Raw genomic sequence first — 13,787 nt, forward strand, 5'->3', positions numbered from 1 at the left:
CTGCTGGGCTTCTCCTGAATCTTGGCATGCATCCCCATGCGTATGTTTTCCTACCTCTAGATTCGTATCATATGTTCTGTTCAGAGCTTGCTCCTGATGCCTGCTCTCGGAAATAGACAAAAGAACAGGCACCACCAGCACAGCACAGGTACACGAGTTGCATTTTCCTTCCTAATCTAGTTAGTTCACGAGCAGTGTTGCTGGTTTGCACCGTTATGACCCCTGTAATAGGCAGCTGCATTAGCTTGAATCTCATTTTAAATAGAAATGACTTACTTCATCTTTGTTACTCTTCCTTATAATCTGAAGGTGCCACATGAATGAAGTGGAGGTGAAAACTATATGCTAACACGCATCTCACTGCGGCTGCTGCCCAGGGGCATTGGGTCTGATCAATAGTAACAGATGCGCTCAGTGGAATCAGGAGGCTTCAAGAGACTGTCCAAGCCTGCTGAAGCAGAAGTGCATCAAAACTACACATAGAACAGCCAACTACACATAGTTCAGAATTGCTTTTAATAGAAATTGCAACATGTGACAAATTCCCAGAACGCACTGGAATTGCCCCAGACATAATATGTTCATTAAAGCATAACAAAGTCAAATAAGAGGAATATATTTAAGTTCTCATGTTGAGGTGGGTCAAATTAGATGTTCTTACTATAATTGTTTTATGTACTCAAGTAGCATTTCTGGTTTCCCAGTCACCCAGTAGTGTACAGCATGTCTGAAGGATGGGAAGGAAATTGCTTCCCTGTTGCATTCCCAGCTTATGATGGACTCTGAAGTAAAATCTGAGACTCTTCTGCTTTTGTACATCAGATAAGAGTGGAAGATAAAGTGACTGACAGGTGGTTCTTCCCTCAGTGACTCCAGTGTCAGTGCAGTGGGCCTCTGATGAGAATAACCCATTGACAACGCTCGCAGCCATTCACAAAGACACCACCTCTGAGGTGCACTGGAATTCACTGGCAGACTGAACCTGCTTGGGCCCAAAATCCCAAAGTAGTTTCTCAATCCTGAAAAGTAGCTAGTCTTGACCTGTAGCATGTCCTGACTGACAAAGCTCTTCCTCATGCTCTTTGCTTAGAGTGCTGAGCCCACTTAGAGTGATGTGAAGAATTAGCGGGAAGATGCAAGAGTCCTTCAGGATGGTGGCTTTCGCAGAAAACTGCATCCTCTCCAGGGCAATGTCAGCAGAGGCAAACAATCGCTGCACGATGCCAAACCTCTCTGTGTCTCTCAGAGGAGCCAAGGTGGGGTTGTGAAAATCACACACGCTGTCATCAGACAGAGCATGGAGCTGAAATGACAAACAAATTCCCTTCAAAATGGCCCAGAAAACCCCAAGTTAAATACCTTTTAAAGAAATTCCCAAATAAAACAGGAAAACCATTAGATGGAACATAAAGATATGTGTTCCATCATGCCAAGACTTTAGGCCTGTTTTTCTCTTCCTTGCCTGTATTCCTGAGTCCACACACTTGTGCCTAGATCCATTAGCCCAGTAAGTTGGATCAGCATGAGCCCTTCATCCACATGTAAGGGTTTATCTGCCTCCACTGATAATGTGTACATTTCTATGGAATGCATTATGGTAATTCAGTACATGTATAGAATCTATAGTAATAAATGATGGCAACAAGAGTTTTTGCCTTCACATACCATTTTGTGTTGAGCTTTCTATACTCCTAGTTATTTTTGCAATACAGGTGGTTTGACTCGAACCACTACGTTAAGGAAGATCCGGAAGTGCCGTCCCTCCTGCCTGTTTGGAGCCCATTACTGAGCTTCATCTCCGCCCCCCGCTGCTTGTCCAGTTCGGTGGGTCATGACTCTACTCTGCTTTTCCAAGACACTGACTTAGTGTCTCCAGAGTTGCAGGAGAGCATTTGTCCTGTTTCCGGCCTGTTAAATTTAATAATGAACTCCAGCTCCAGCCATGTTAATGCCAGTAAATAACAGGGTTCCATCTCTCACAAGTGTATACTGTGCAGTTATTGGTGTGCTCTTTGCCTCATCCACTGAGGAGCATCAGGGTCATTGTCACATTTTAGCTTGGAATAGGCTCCACAAACACTGGAGTGTGGATCTATTCTTGATGTAGTAATTTCCTCTCCTAGTAACTTTCACCAATGTTTAGTGCCTGGAGGCCCCCTCCATTCTGCTTCCTATAATGGCTTTTCCTTTCTACATCCTCTCTAGCATTTCTTACATCATCTTGATAGTTATTTTAATGAGAGTGGCATGCTACTTCACTGCAATTTTGATTTGTGTTTCCATGTTGACCAGAGGAGGGTGGGGAGGGGACATTTTTTTCATGTACTTGTTTGCCATTTGTGTGTCTTTTGAGAAGTATCCATTTTGATTTTTAGCTCATTTTTAAATTATTTTTATGGTGTATAGCCTTTTGAGTGTATAATATTTTCCAGATGAATCCCTCGTCTAAAGGTTACTTGGAAACACTCGTATGGTGTATTACATTTTGATGCGTATTGAGTTCAATTGGTACTATTTTATTGGGAATTTTTGTATGTGAGTCTGCGGTTGTCTTGTTTCTCCTCTGGATATCCAGATAATGCATTTGGTGGAGTTCCTTCCATTTTAACTTTTAAACACTGGAAGCAGCATTGGGATTAGTTCTTTGTTCATTGTTTTTGTAGTAAAGCCGCCACAGCCCTGTGGTTGTGTCACTCCTTGTGATCCCATTTCTGTGGTATAGCTAATGTCATCTTTCATCTCTGGTTCTAAGTCTTTACCCATCCACCCCACCACCACACACATGGACATACAGCCTACCTTGAGGATAATTTGTTTTCCTTTTAAAACACCAATTGTTTTGTTGCTCTTTTGTGGGTTTTTTGTTTTGCTGAGAAAGGGTCTCTCATTAGCCCTGGCTGTCCCGGAACGCGACATACAGACTAGGCTAGCCTGGAGAGCACAGAGATATGCCTGCCTCTGCTTCCCAAGTGCTGTGATTTCCTAAAGCCTATGGTTTTCTGCTGTGATCCTTGCTTTTTCTACGTTGTTGAGGTACAGCAGCAGGAGTTGCCTCATCCTCTCTTGTCTGGTGTGTGCGTTCATTGTTCTGAACTTCCTTTTACTGCTCCTTCAGCGTACTGTGCTTTGCTCTGTTTCTTTCCTTTGTTTCTAGGGTTTCTCCAGTTACCTGTTAGTCACTGGGAACAGGGATTTTTATAATTTCTGGGTTCTTTTTAAGTTTTACTCCCTTCTGTTCTAAAAAGATACATACTATTCATTCTTTCTGTGCTGAAAGTGGGCTTTGTGGTAGTATGAGGAAATCCTGTGAGGTCATGGGTTAGCTGGGGTGGGTGACTGGTGAGTGTGTGTGGATAGGTGAGTTAGCAAAGGAAAGATGAGCCTGACCTTTGCTTTATTTTTTACAAGAAGAGAGGACTAGAGTGTCTGTCTTCAGGAGTAATAGTGATTTCCAATGACTATTTTTCTTTAAAGGAACAAATATGCATGAACTAACTCTTCAATAGGAGCAATAAAGTAATAGCCATGAGTTATTATGGCAATGGCTAGCACCTCCATCATTTTCAAGTTTTTATGACAGAAAAAGAAAATCTCTTCCAGGCTAAACTGCTGTTTAAAATTTTTTTTTCAGTGTAGGAACATCAATTTCTTTTTTCAGTTAGAAATTAAGTATTTTGGCCCTTTGTAGAGCTAAGAGTGGAAGTACAAAAGCCTTACTTGGTACATAGGTGCTCAAGAAGAGCCAGATATTAGTGTCTTGTATATAATGATTCAGTTGTAGTCATTGCCTTTAAGACCTTTATTCAGAAATTAGCCCATGGAGCTGATAAGATTTGGTTCCCAGTGCACACATCCAAAGGATCTGACTGCTGGGCAAGTCAGGCGTGTGCTATACATACAGACACGCAGACAGACAGACAGACTCATAACAAAAAATGTCAAGGAAAACTGGCAGAATCGCAGAGGTCACTGATGCAGACTTTAGAACAATAATGAGGGTCTACAGGAGTTAAAACTGAGCAGAAGGGTGATGCGGCGTGTGGATAGTGCACAGACAGTAAGGCTCCTGAAGAGCCTGCACGTCACCCGGAAAAGATTTCATGCTTTTACCTTAGAGGAGGGTGGACAGCTTATAAAAACCTAGTGGGGCTTTGATAGAAAGACTTCCTCAAACTTCCTTCTCTTCAGGACAGTTGTTCTTAAAGCTCACTCACAAAATAGGAACATCTTATTTGTCCCTCAAAATTGCTTGTTAAGTTATACCTCAATATCCGGCAGCCCTGGGGATCCTACAGTACCTTGTCGTCATCAAATCCTTTGCGCCACAGTAAGAAACCTAAGCACCTTTCACTGGCTTTAATTCACAGCCTCTATGTGGTCTGTCTTATGTCCTCTCTTAGTCTTGATGTGATAGGATTTAATGTGTCCTGGCTGGAGTGATGGAATGTGGATAACTGGTTTTTCTTGATTTCTTCTTTATACTAAATCAACTCTTATAATCATTTGATAAGAAGAGAAGAGAAAAGAAAAGAAAAAGCACCAAGACTTACTTGTAATCTAACATGCTCTAGTAAGAATGAGTTTTCTCCTGCTGGTGGTTAAGCTACCTGGAACTGATACAGTCTCAGGTATTTCTTTAATTTTGTGTCAAATGTTGCTGCTGGTAGTGGACAAAGGGAAGTCCCTAACTGTAACTGTCACCCTCTGCTTTCATGTCTGTAGTTATTTTGACCATTGGAATGGTAATGTTGGATCTGAATATATTCTCCCTTCGGCATCTGTTCCGAACTGATCTATATGTGAATCGACAGTGGCTGTAGTCTCTGGAGTTTGATTTTATTTAAAGTCTACTTTTCAGCTTGCTTTTGGTTTCTACTTGTGCTTTTTTTCAACAGCCCTTCTTTTAGTACACATACATTAGTAAATGGATATCTTGGATCTGTGGGCAGCATATAGTCTCGTGTAGTAGGTAGGTTGATCTGCTGTTTTTAAGGTAGAGTCTCATGCAGCCCAGCTTGCCCTTGAAGCTTTCTGTGTAGCTGAAGATGCCTCCACTTCCCAGTTTCAGTGATTACAAGTATCCTCCACCATGCCCAGCTCTTTCTTACTGTTTGTTGTTGTTGTTGTTGTTGTTTTCTTTCTTTCTTCCTTCCTTCCTTTCTTTCTTTCTTTTGGGGGGCGGGGAGGTTGGTTTTTTTCAATACAGGGTTTCTCTGTATAGCCCAGGCTGTCCTGGAACTCACTTTGTAGGCCAGGCAGGCCTCGAACTCAGAAATCCGCCTGCCTCTGCCTCCCAAGTGCTGGGATTAAAGGCGTGCGCCACCACTGCCGGACTCGTTTTTTCATTTTTAATTCATTCATCCAGTCTGTCTATTTGTTGATGAATTTAATTCATTTACATTCCAGATCATTATTTTTTTCCTTGTTTTGAACAATTATTGTTCACCCATCACTTATTTTCATGGTTTGGTAATGCCCTGTCATGCTGAGGTTTGAGTGGTACTCCTTCCTTTCGTATTTCTGTATTGCTAGTGGACTTTATATATTCACATACTTTGGTAATGGCAGCTAATCTTTCTAGTGTCGTGTCTGCTCCCATTAGGATTTCTTAAAGGGCTGGTCCAGTGGTCGTGAATTCTCTGGGTTTCTGCTCATGTCAGACCATCTTCGTCCTCTTCACTTATAAAGGCTGAGGTGTCCTGGTTGACAGTTACCCCTTTCAGTGTAGTGTCCCACACTGTCTCCTCATGTCCATGGATTCCTGGGGGACTTGTCTTGCTTTTCCTTTTCTCCGATTCTTTGTAATTTCAATGTGTTGACTATAATATGTCTGGTGAGGGCACACTCCACTTATTAGTTTAGTTGGGGGTTTAACTTTCTTGTGTGTAGATGTCTGTGGGTCTTTAAAGATTTGAAAACTCTTCAGCTATTATTTCTTCACGAAGCTAAGCAGCCCCCTGTCTTCCTTGGGTAACTGGACACATTACCCTTAAGTTCTGCTGTCCTCAGGCTGCTCGTGGCCGTATGTCAGAGCTTGTGGATGTTCTTTCCTTGGCTTGATATGTGAGCTCCAGAATGTGAGCTTTTGGGCTTTTTAAACTCAGATTTTTAACTCTGATTTTCTCACTTATATCCTGAACTGCTTTTTCTTGCCTCTTTGTAGAATTTTGTTTATATTCTCTTGGATCTCATTCCATTTCCTTGGGATCATTACTATGAACTCTTCAAACTTCCTTCTCAGAGATTATTTTTAGAGAATAGCTATTCTCTTTGGAGCTGGCTTGTTCTCTATATCCTGTACATCTGTGGAACATCCAGTATTTTGAGGCATTTTCTGTAGGAATTTTTGTTTGTTCAAATGTCAATTGGATAGATGCTCGGGTTGTAGTTACACATGAGCTCAAAGGAGCAGCCCTGTGGGGTACCTTACTTGGTTCCTATCATGAGGGTCTACGAGAACATCAATTATCCTGTCTACAGTAATTTCTTGAGGTAGGGCTTTGCAGTAAACATAGGCTTCCAAGAGTGTATTCAGCTGCTATGGAATCATTAGTATGAGGTGCAGTTATCCCTAGGTCTGTGCAGGTAAGCGTAGATCACACTAAGAGTTGTGGGAGATGCTAGGGTCTGTAGCACCAATACCCACAATTCTTAAGCCACAGGATAGAACCAGACCCATTCCCCAGGTCTTGCCAGATGAACACTTCTGATAACCATAGGATTTAAGGAATTGAAACATGAAAGAGCACTTCCCTAGTCCATGGGGATAAAGTTGCTGGGGTTTAGCTACTTTTATGGAGGTGTGATATCCAGACAGTACCTTCCCCAGAACCCAAGAGATAAGCACAAGTTTTACTCAGTACCAAAAGCCCTAACCCAGTCTGTGGACTATGGAAGACAAGTTCCTTGGGTTATCTCAGTAGTTCTGGTTTCCATGCTTGGAGGAGCAGGGCACAGGGGAGAATTTCTCTTTGTGCTACTAGGTTAATATGAGTAGTATGTAGGCTTGCCCTTTGATGTCTGGGGTCTGAGGCTGCAAACCAAGGTGGAAACATACCTAGGTCATGCAAAGAGTAAGTAATGGGGAGGCTAAGACCTATGGCATCATTTGCCATGGACCTGAAGATCATAGACGTGATCTGAACTACAAGCCTGGGTGCGGCTGAGACTGTAGACAGGAAAAGCTCCCTCGTTCCCTCTGTGGGTAGGTACAGGTGTCACTGGCAGTGGGGTCCCTGACCACCAGATTCCTGGAATTGTCAGACCTGCCTGGGAATTGGTGAGCTCCTGTTAGATATGTGCAAGTGAGGCTGGAATTTTAGAGTGCAGCTACATCCCACAGCCTCAAGGTTGTAAGGTGAGGAGATCTGCTCCCATGTATATGGCTATGCTACTTCTGAGCCTGAAGTGGTAGAATTCTGATGGCGCTGCCTTCCACCTAATGTGGGCACGAGACCCAAGGTTTCTGACAAGGCAAGAGTCCTGCTGATTATGGGAGGCCCAAGTCAGGTGTCCACTCCCTTTAGAGTCCTGTTTACACAAGCTAGTTCTTCAGACATAAAGCTATGTTACAATTGCAGTTGCAGTCACTGGCTTACAAGAGGAGGAGGTCTGCTGCCATTTTCTGTTCTTTTTCCCAGGGTAGTACCAGGCTTGGTGAAGGGCAGGGGACATACAACAGGTGCTCCCCCTCATTGTTCAGAATTCTAGACAATTTTTTTTCTTCTAATTTCAAGAGTTCTGCAAAATATAAGGTTTTTCCCTTTGCTCTGTGGTGGGCACACATACACTACCACTGCCATCCTCTGGTTGTTTTGCTTATTAATGTAAACAGCAATATTAGAGTTTCTTGAATATTTGAAGGAACTCAAGTGTAGGTACTATCATTTGTTAATTGTGTTTCCAGCTCCAAGAACCTTTGCCTCTGCAATTCCTGACTTGGAATATTTTCTAGATTTTTCTACTGATTTTTCTACCAGTTCACAGTAAATGGTTAACAAATCTGACCCTTCACCCAGAACCCATCAGGAAGACTCTTCAGAGTTACCCGGGCTTTCAAACAGAAGTGCAAGTAGATTGGGCATCCTCTTTTAAGTCAGTTGCTTGAAGAAGTATTTAATACCCCATGCCTGCAGGAGCCTGGCTCTTTTAAGAGAACAGCAAGCCAATTTGTAGACTTTACCTGGATTGCCTAAGGGCACCTAGGAAGATCTTTTAAAGAAACAGGATTTGTCTTTGTTGAACAGCCTCCAAAGACAGGCTAGTGCATCTGGAGGCAGCCAGTGGAAAGGCAGGCAGGACTCTGCCAGTCCATTCTGGAACTCCAAGTCTGGTTCCTGCCTGGTTATGGAACAGCAGCCAAGGTCAGAACCAGAACTGACTGTAGTGTGAGTTCATTAGGGCCTGATTCCCTTAGCACACGTTTCTTCTTTATATACTTCCTGAATAGCTTTAATTGTTCCCTAAATACTCAAGAAATAGACTGGAAGTGCTGAGCACTCAGTGCTGCGAGAGAGACCAGAGCTGTTTTGCTCATCACTGCATACAATTAGGACAATTACATCATTTCTATAATCAAACTAGCAGCCATCACCCTCAGCTGCTCTCAGATAGGCTGGCATGCCTCCAAATAGTTGATTGTCCCTGAGGACACAGAGTCTGTGGTCAGTTTGGATGGAATCTGGCCAGCTGTGTGATCAGTACCTAGTGGTCTTAGCTTCTGATACCTCCTCCATACAGAACAACATCCAAGACAACCTATATGGTTTGGTGTTCCCAGAGGACATACAGAACATATGTAGGTCCTGTCTAGGTGGTCCGTGCATGGCCAGCTTAGTGCTATGGGATAGTAGTGGACCCTGGTCCTATACCAGACCTTAAAATAAGTGACCCAGGTGTGCCTTTCCCCAAACACAGGTTGTGTGAGACTAGCTGGGTAATGGGATAGCCTGTTGCTGGTTCCTCTACTAATTAATTGCCCTCTCTCTAACTTGGGAACTTAGGTCCACGCTGGGGCTAGACTCATTACTGATCACTTGCTCTTGTAGTGCCGTTTCCAGAGAGCACCAAGCTATACTGATATTTTAAGAGAAAAGCTATGTCTCCTCCAGGCAAAGCAGGCCTGAGTTCTTCCTGGCAAGTGTGACACAAAGCACCTTCAAATCATTCCACACAACTACAGTGATCAACAACGGTTGCTGGGCCTGGCTGGGCCAAGCTATGCCAGTTGTCTCCAAACTGGGAAAATCTGGAATCTGTAGACCAAGCTTCTTTGCTAGCCAGTTCCTTGAGCTTTGGACCTCAGAGCTCCCAAGTACCCATGTGCTAGTGCTGACACCTGCTTACACCGTCTCAAGCTGAGAGACTAGAGCTCTTACCAGCTGGCCAGCACCTATCCCTCCTCCCCATTCCTTTCCACCCCACTGTCCCATCCGAAGGTTCCTTACCAAGCAGCACAGCGAAGAAATAACATGGAGTTTGCAGCAAGTCCCCAGGAAAACTGTGGCATTATCAGGCATTTCTGTAGATGACATGCATTCAGGTCATTTTCACTGTCAAAAACAAGTTTGCAGAAGCCAGGCACAGTGATGCATGCTTGTAATCTCATCATTTGAGAGGTTAGGCAAAAGGACCAGCCTGAGCTATGCAGTGAGCCCTTGTGTTACAAGGAAAGAGCAGTGCAGCCAGCCCTACCTAGGTGATGCCTAGTTTATATTTCAGTAGCTTGCTACCACCAATTAGAAAAAGTAAATGTGTGCTCAGGCCAGGTGTGTAGCATCCCCTTAATTCTAGCACTTGGGAGGCAGAAATACAATCTCTGAGCATTCCAGGTCAGCCAGAGCTACACAGACTGTCTTAAAAACAAGAGTGCGGTCACATTTGAAGGCAATGCTGGTTCTCTGTGGGGTCTCATGGGAATCCAGTCCCTAGAGCATGTTCGGTGACATTGAATTTGCTGGTCAGAAGGAAGGGCATGGATTCTGGGAAAGGATAATTGGCTCAAAACTCTCTTATAGAGTGGTTAGAGCCCTTCTAGGTAACCAGGCTGGAATGTTTTGTTTCTGAGTTTCTGGGGCATATTCTTGCTACAAAACCCAGAATAGCCTTGAATGCAATTATTCTGCTTCTCCCTAGTATTGGAATTTATAGGCATGTGTGGTGACACACAAAATACTCTGGGTGTACCTCTAAGAGCCTGTTTTTTTTTCTGTTCATTTGGCCCATTACAGAGTATTTAGGAGCACATGTCAGGCCACTGCACGAACATGAAGGGTTCCACCATGCCACCAGTCCCTTTGTCAGTGACAGGACACAGCTGGGGCAGTATCGTGAGAGGGCCCTGCCAACTCCCCACCCTGCCAGAAGAAATGAAAATCAGTGCCATGCAGGCTTTTATTAACTATCTTCCAGTGTAAAACAGAACTCCCCTTGGAGCTGCTAAGTCACAGAGCATAGTGACCACTCATGCGCTCATGTCTTATAGATGACATGTCACTGAGGCTGTGACCCAGAGAGGACAAAAGGACATGAGGGAAGAGGCAGCCCCGTAAGTAATCCCACCAGAGAACCGCAACAGATCCTTCCAATGTGGTCGTGCACCTGCCTCTAAGAAATCTGAGTTTCCTGTGTTCCAAAGGAGGCCCTCACCCTACTCCAGGAAGATGACAATAGAAAGCACAGGACTGAGAAGCGCATGTCATGTCAGGCAAGCACTATCACACCTACAGTTCCACCCTTCACCCTCCAGAGTGCCTCTCCTGCATCCCTCATCTCTAGAGATGTTTACCCAGAACTCTGAGCATAGCACAGAGAAAGCTCTCACCCTGATGCTTGTCATAGGCCAGACATGCTGTGCCCTCCCCTAACTGCCTGAGAGATGGTGTAAGTCTGCCCAGTGAGTCTGGAAAAGGCTGTTCAGTTACAAATGAGGTTCTATGGTGAAACCTGGGGTTTGCTTGCCATCACACAGGCAGGGGAAGTTTTCCAGGAGACCAGAGACTGCAGGGCTGGAAGCAGCTAAACAGGTTAAAGCCACTGATAGGGCCCAAGAGGACCACTTTCTATTCTAGCACTTTCCCTAGGATTCACCAGGATACTACCAAAAGAGCTTTAAATGAGCCATCCTCTGCTGCAGCAGCTGCAATGAAACTACGGCTTAGAAGGAAAGGGCAGGCTTGATGCAGACACTGCATGGCTTAGAAGGAAAGGGCAGGCTTGATGCAGACACTGCATGGCTTAGAAGGAAAGGGCAGGCTTGATGCAGACCCTGGCTACACCTAAAGCTTTCCCTGCATCCGGTTTCCAAACAGGAATAGGTTTTGTGTTAGAGCCCCTTGTGGGGCCACCACAGCTGCAGAGCTGTGTCTAAAGTCAGGAAGAACAGGGCTGTGGTATGTGTCCGCCATGGGCTATTCTACATAGAAATGTTTTAGTAGTACAGAATATTTGAGAAGACTTCTCACAAGCTATCGGAGTCTGGCCTGCAGCCTGACAGAAAGTCTATACTCAAGCATGCTCACTGCTAATGTTGGTCCCAGTCTCTAGGTAGAAGTTTACAGAGCCTATGTGTTGTATCTGGTTCCACTCAACTATGTAAAGCCTTTATCTGTGATTGAGAGCAAGGCACAAGGTATATCCATCAGAATCTCAAGCTGAACTATTCTTTCTCATTCAGTTTTTTAAACACTGAAGGTTCCCTGGGCCTTTTTCTCTGTAGTTGAGAGAAAGCCACTTCATCAGGAACCCAGTGCCTAGTAGCTTGTGGTAGAGGGAAGCTAGGTCTACAGAGATGAAATGTAGCTACAGCTGCTTCACATGGGGCACCACCAGGCTCTCTGCATGGCAGGCTCCTCTTGACAGTAACTGAAATCCACTCCCCCTTGGAAGCCATTTCAGAGCCATGCAGAAGCCCAGCCTTCCTCCTGGACAAGTGCCTCACACAGCATATGAAACCTGAGAGGACCATGAAGGGGGCCACAAGTGTGCAAGGACGGAGGAGAGGATCAGGACAAACAGCTGCCAAAAGGAAAGTGCCCGTCACACAGCACCATCTGGACCCTGCTGGGGATCACTGGCTGTGTTTCGAAAGTGACTTCCAGTGAGAGGACTGGAAGGTGACCCTCCCAGAGTAAGACTGACACACCCTTAAAGTGGAGGCTCAGAGTGTGGCAGGACTCTCTTAGCCTTCCACATCTTACCCCCTGGACTAAAACGGAGAGAACTGTCCCAAACCGTCCTCAGTCATCACTGTTGCTCGGTCCAGAAGCAGATCGAAAGCAACACTATTTCCCAGCCCTGGCAGACATTGCCCAGCTCCCTTTGTGGTTTCCATACCTGCTAGTGCGCTGACCAGGAAGTAGGCTGTTGCAAAGAGCTTCTGGTTGCTGACCTCATCCTGTGGGCCAGGATGCTCTCCTTGTATCCTGTATCCCACCAGCTGCAAGAAGGCTGTGAGGTCCTGCTGCTGACTGTCGGTCAGCTCCTCCATTGCCAATACAGCCTGTGAGGACCAGAGACCACCAGCCACATCATCACACTACAGTGTAGAAAGAGAAGAAGAAAGACTATATGATGAAGCCAGAACTCAGTGAAGTGCAACCCAACTGAGCCTCTGCCCCTCCGGCACTTACCAACACTCTCCATGTGCATTACGCTCTCCAGGTAAAGCAAGCACTGAGCCCTTTTCTAAACTTTGATGCCATCTATGAGCCTAAATTCCTCCTAAGGACACAGATGAGCCATGCCCAAGTACTGTCCTTCCACATGGAAAGGGGAAGAGTCAGGCAAGAAGTGTCAGGCAGACAGAACCTTCCAGACTATGCCAGGATATTGAGTTTTACCAGATACTAGGAACAATTGGCTACATATCAAACTGTCAAAGGGGTCATAAAAGCAACATCCCTTCCTGGTTCTCGCACTCTAAAAACAGCACGCTTAACCTAGTATATCCCCAGCCTCCCCTAGGCAGCTTTATCCATCACAAGGTTGCTCAGGGGTGGGATGGCACTGCCCATGAGCCAGTTCTGAGCCCCTGCACTAGTTCCATGCCCTAGGTACCTGGTGTTTTCTCGGACACTCATCAGCAGGCAGATACTACTCTCTCCATAAGGGACTAACCTGACATTTCCCTCTAGGAAGGGGCCATTTTAGGAAGTAAAAGTCATGGAATTCAGAAACATCTGCGTTCTTTCTTGGGTCAAGCCCTGCATCCTCCAGAAGGCAAACTAGAACCTCTGGACAACTGTAATCCTGTCCCTGGTTGCTAGGCTCTCGCAATTTCATTTCAAGTGGGAAGATGATGTGAGTGTTTTTTCTGGACACCTAAAGCATTTGAGCAGTATGGAAAGAAGGAAAACTAAAAACAAAGTCACAATGAAAAGAAAATTGTCAAAGTCTCAGCCTCATTAACTACAAAAAAAATCTGAGCTGATGGAGGGTGAGCAGCTGGCATGTCCCTCAAAATCTGGCTGTTGTAAAACAAATCAATAAACACCTCCTTGTCTGTGTTCTAAATGGGACAGGTTGACAGGCTCTGCCACACAGCCCCTTCACTGTGAGCTGAATCCATGCCCACCTGCAGTCTCAGAATGAAGCCTTATGTGCAATGAGTCTTTGCAGGTGTAATTAAGGTGAGAGTCTCAAGTAAGAGAAGTCTATATCCAGTAATGGTGATCAGTAATGAGTTCTGTGTCTAGAGAAGACCCAACAGGCTAGGGAAGACATGACCGAGATAAGCCACCAGCCACAGAATGCCAAGAGCCACCAGAAACTGCAGGCAACAAGGGTTC

General features: G+C 44.9%; 1 protein-coding gene across 5 annotated transcripts in view; it reads right to left on the reverse strand.

The window, feature by feature from the left end:
• Window positions 1-497: 497 nt before the first annotated feature.
• Gsdme (gasdermin E) overlaps window positions 498-13,787 on the reverse strand; it is a 56,457-nt gene continuing 43,167 nt past the window's right edge. For 3 of the 5 annotated variants that reach the window (XR_001785156.2, XM_030255507.1, NM_018769.4), the window contains 3 exons: window positions 12,334-12,535; window positions 9,447-9,520; window positions 498-1,303 (listed from right to left, as the gene is read on the reverse strand). Coding sequence is in view for 3 of the 5 variants with exons in the window: in XM_030255507.1 (XP_030111367.1) it covers window positions 1,031-1,303; window positions 9,447-9,520; window positions 12,334-12,535 (549 nt within the window). In the remaining 2 variants the exon portion in view is untranslated. Of the gene's footprint in view, window positions 1,304-9,446; window positions 9,552-12,333; window positions 12,536-13,787 lie in introns of all 5 variants that reach the window. The other 2 variants (XR_003956235.1, XM_006506402.4) reach the window with 2 other exon arrangements.

The sequence above is a fragment of the Mus musculus genome, chromosome 6, assembly GCF_000001635.26.
Source record: "Mus musculus strain C57BL/6J chromosome 6, GRCm38.p6 C57BL/6J".
In the NCBI taxonomy this organism is placed as follows: domain Eukaryota; kingdom Metazoa; phylum Chordata; class Mammalia; order Rodentia; family Muridae; genus Mus; species Mus musculus.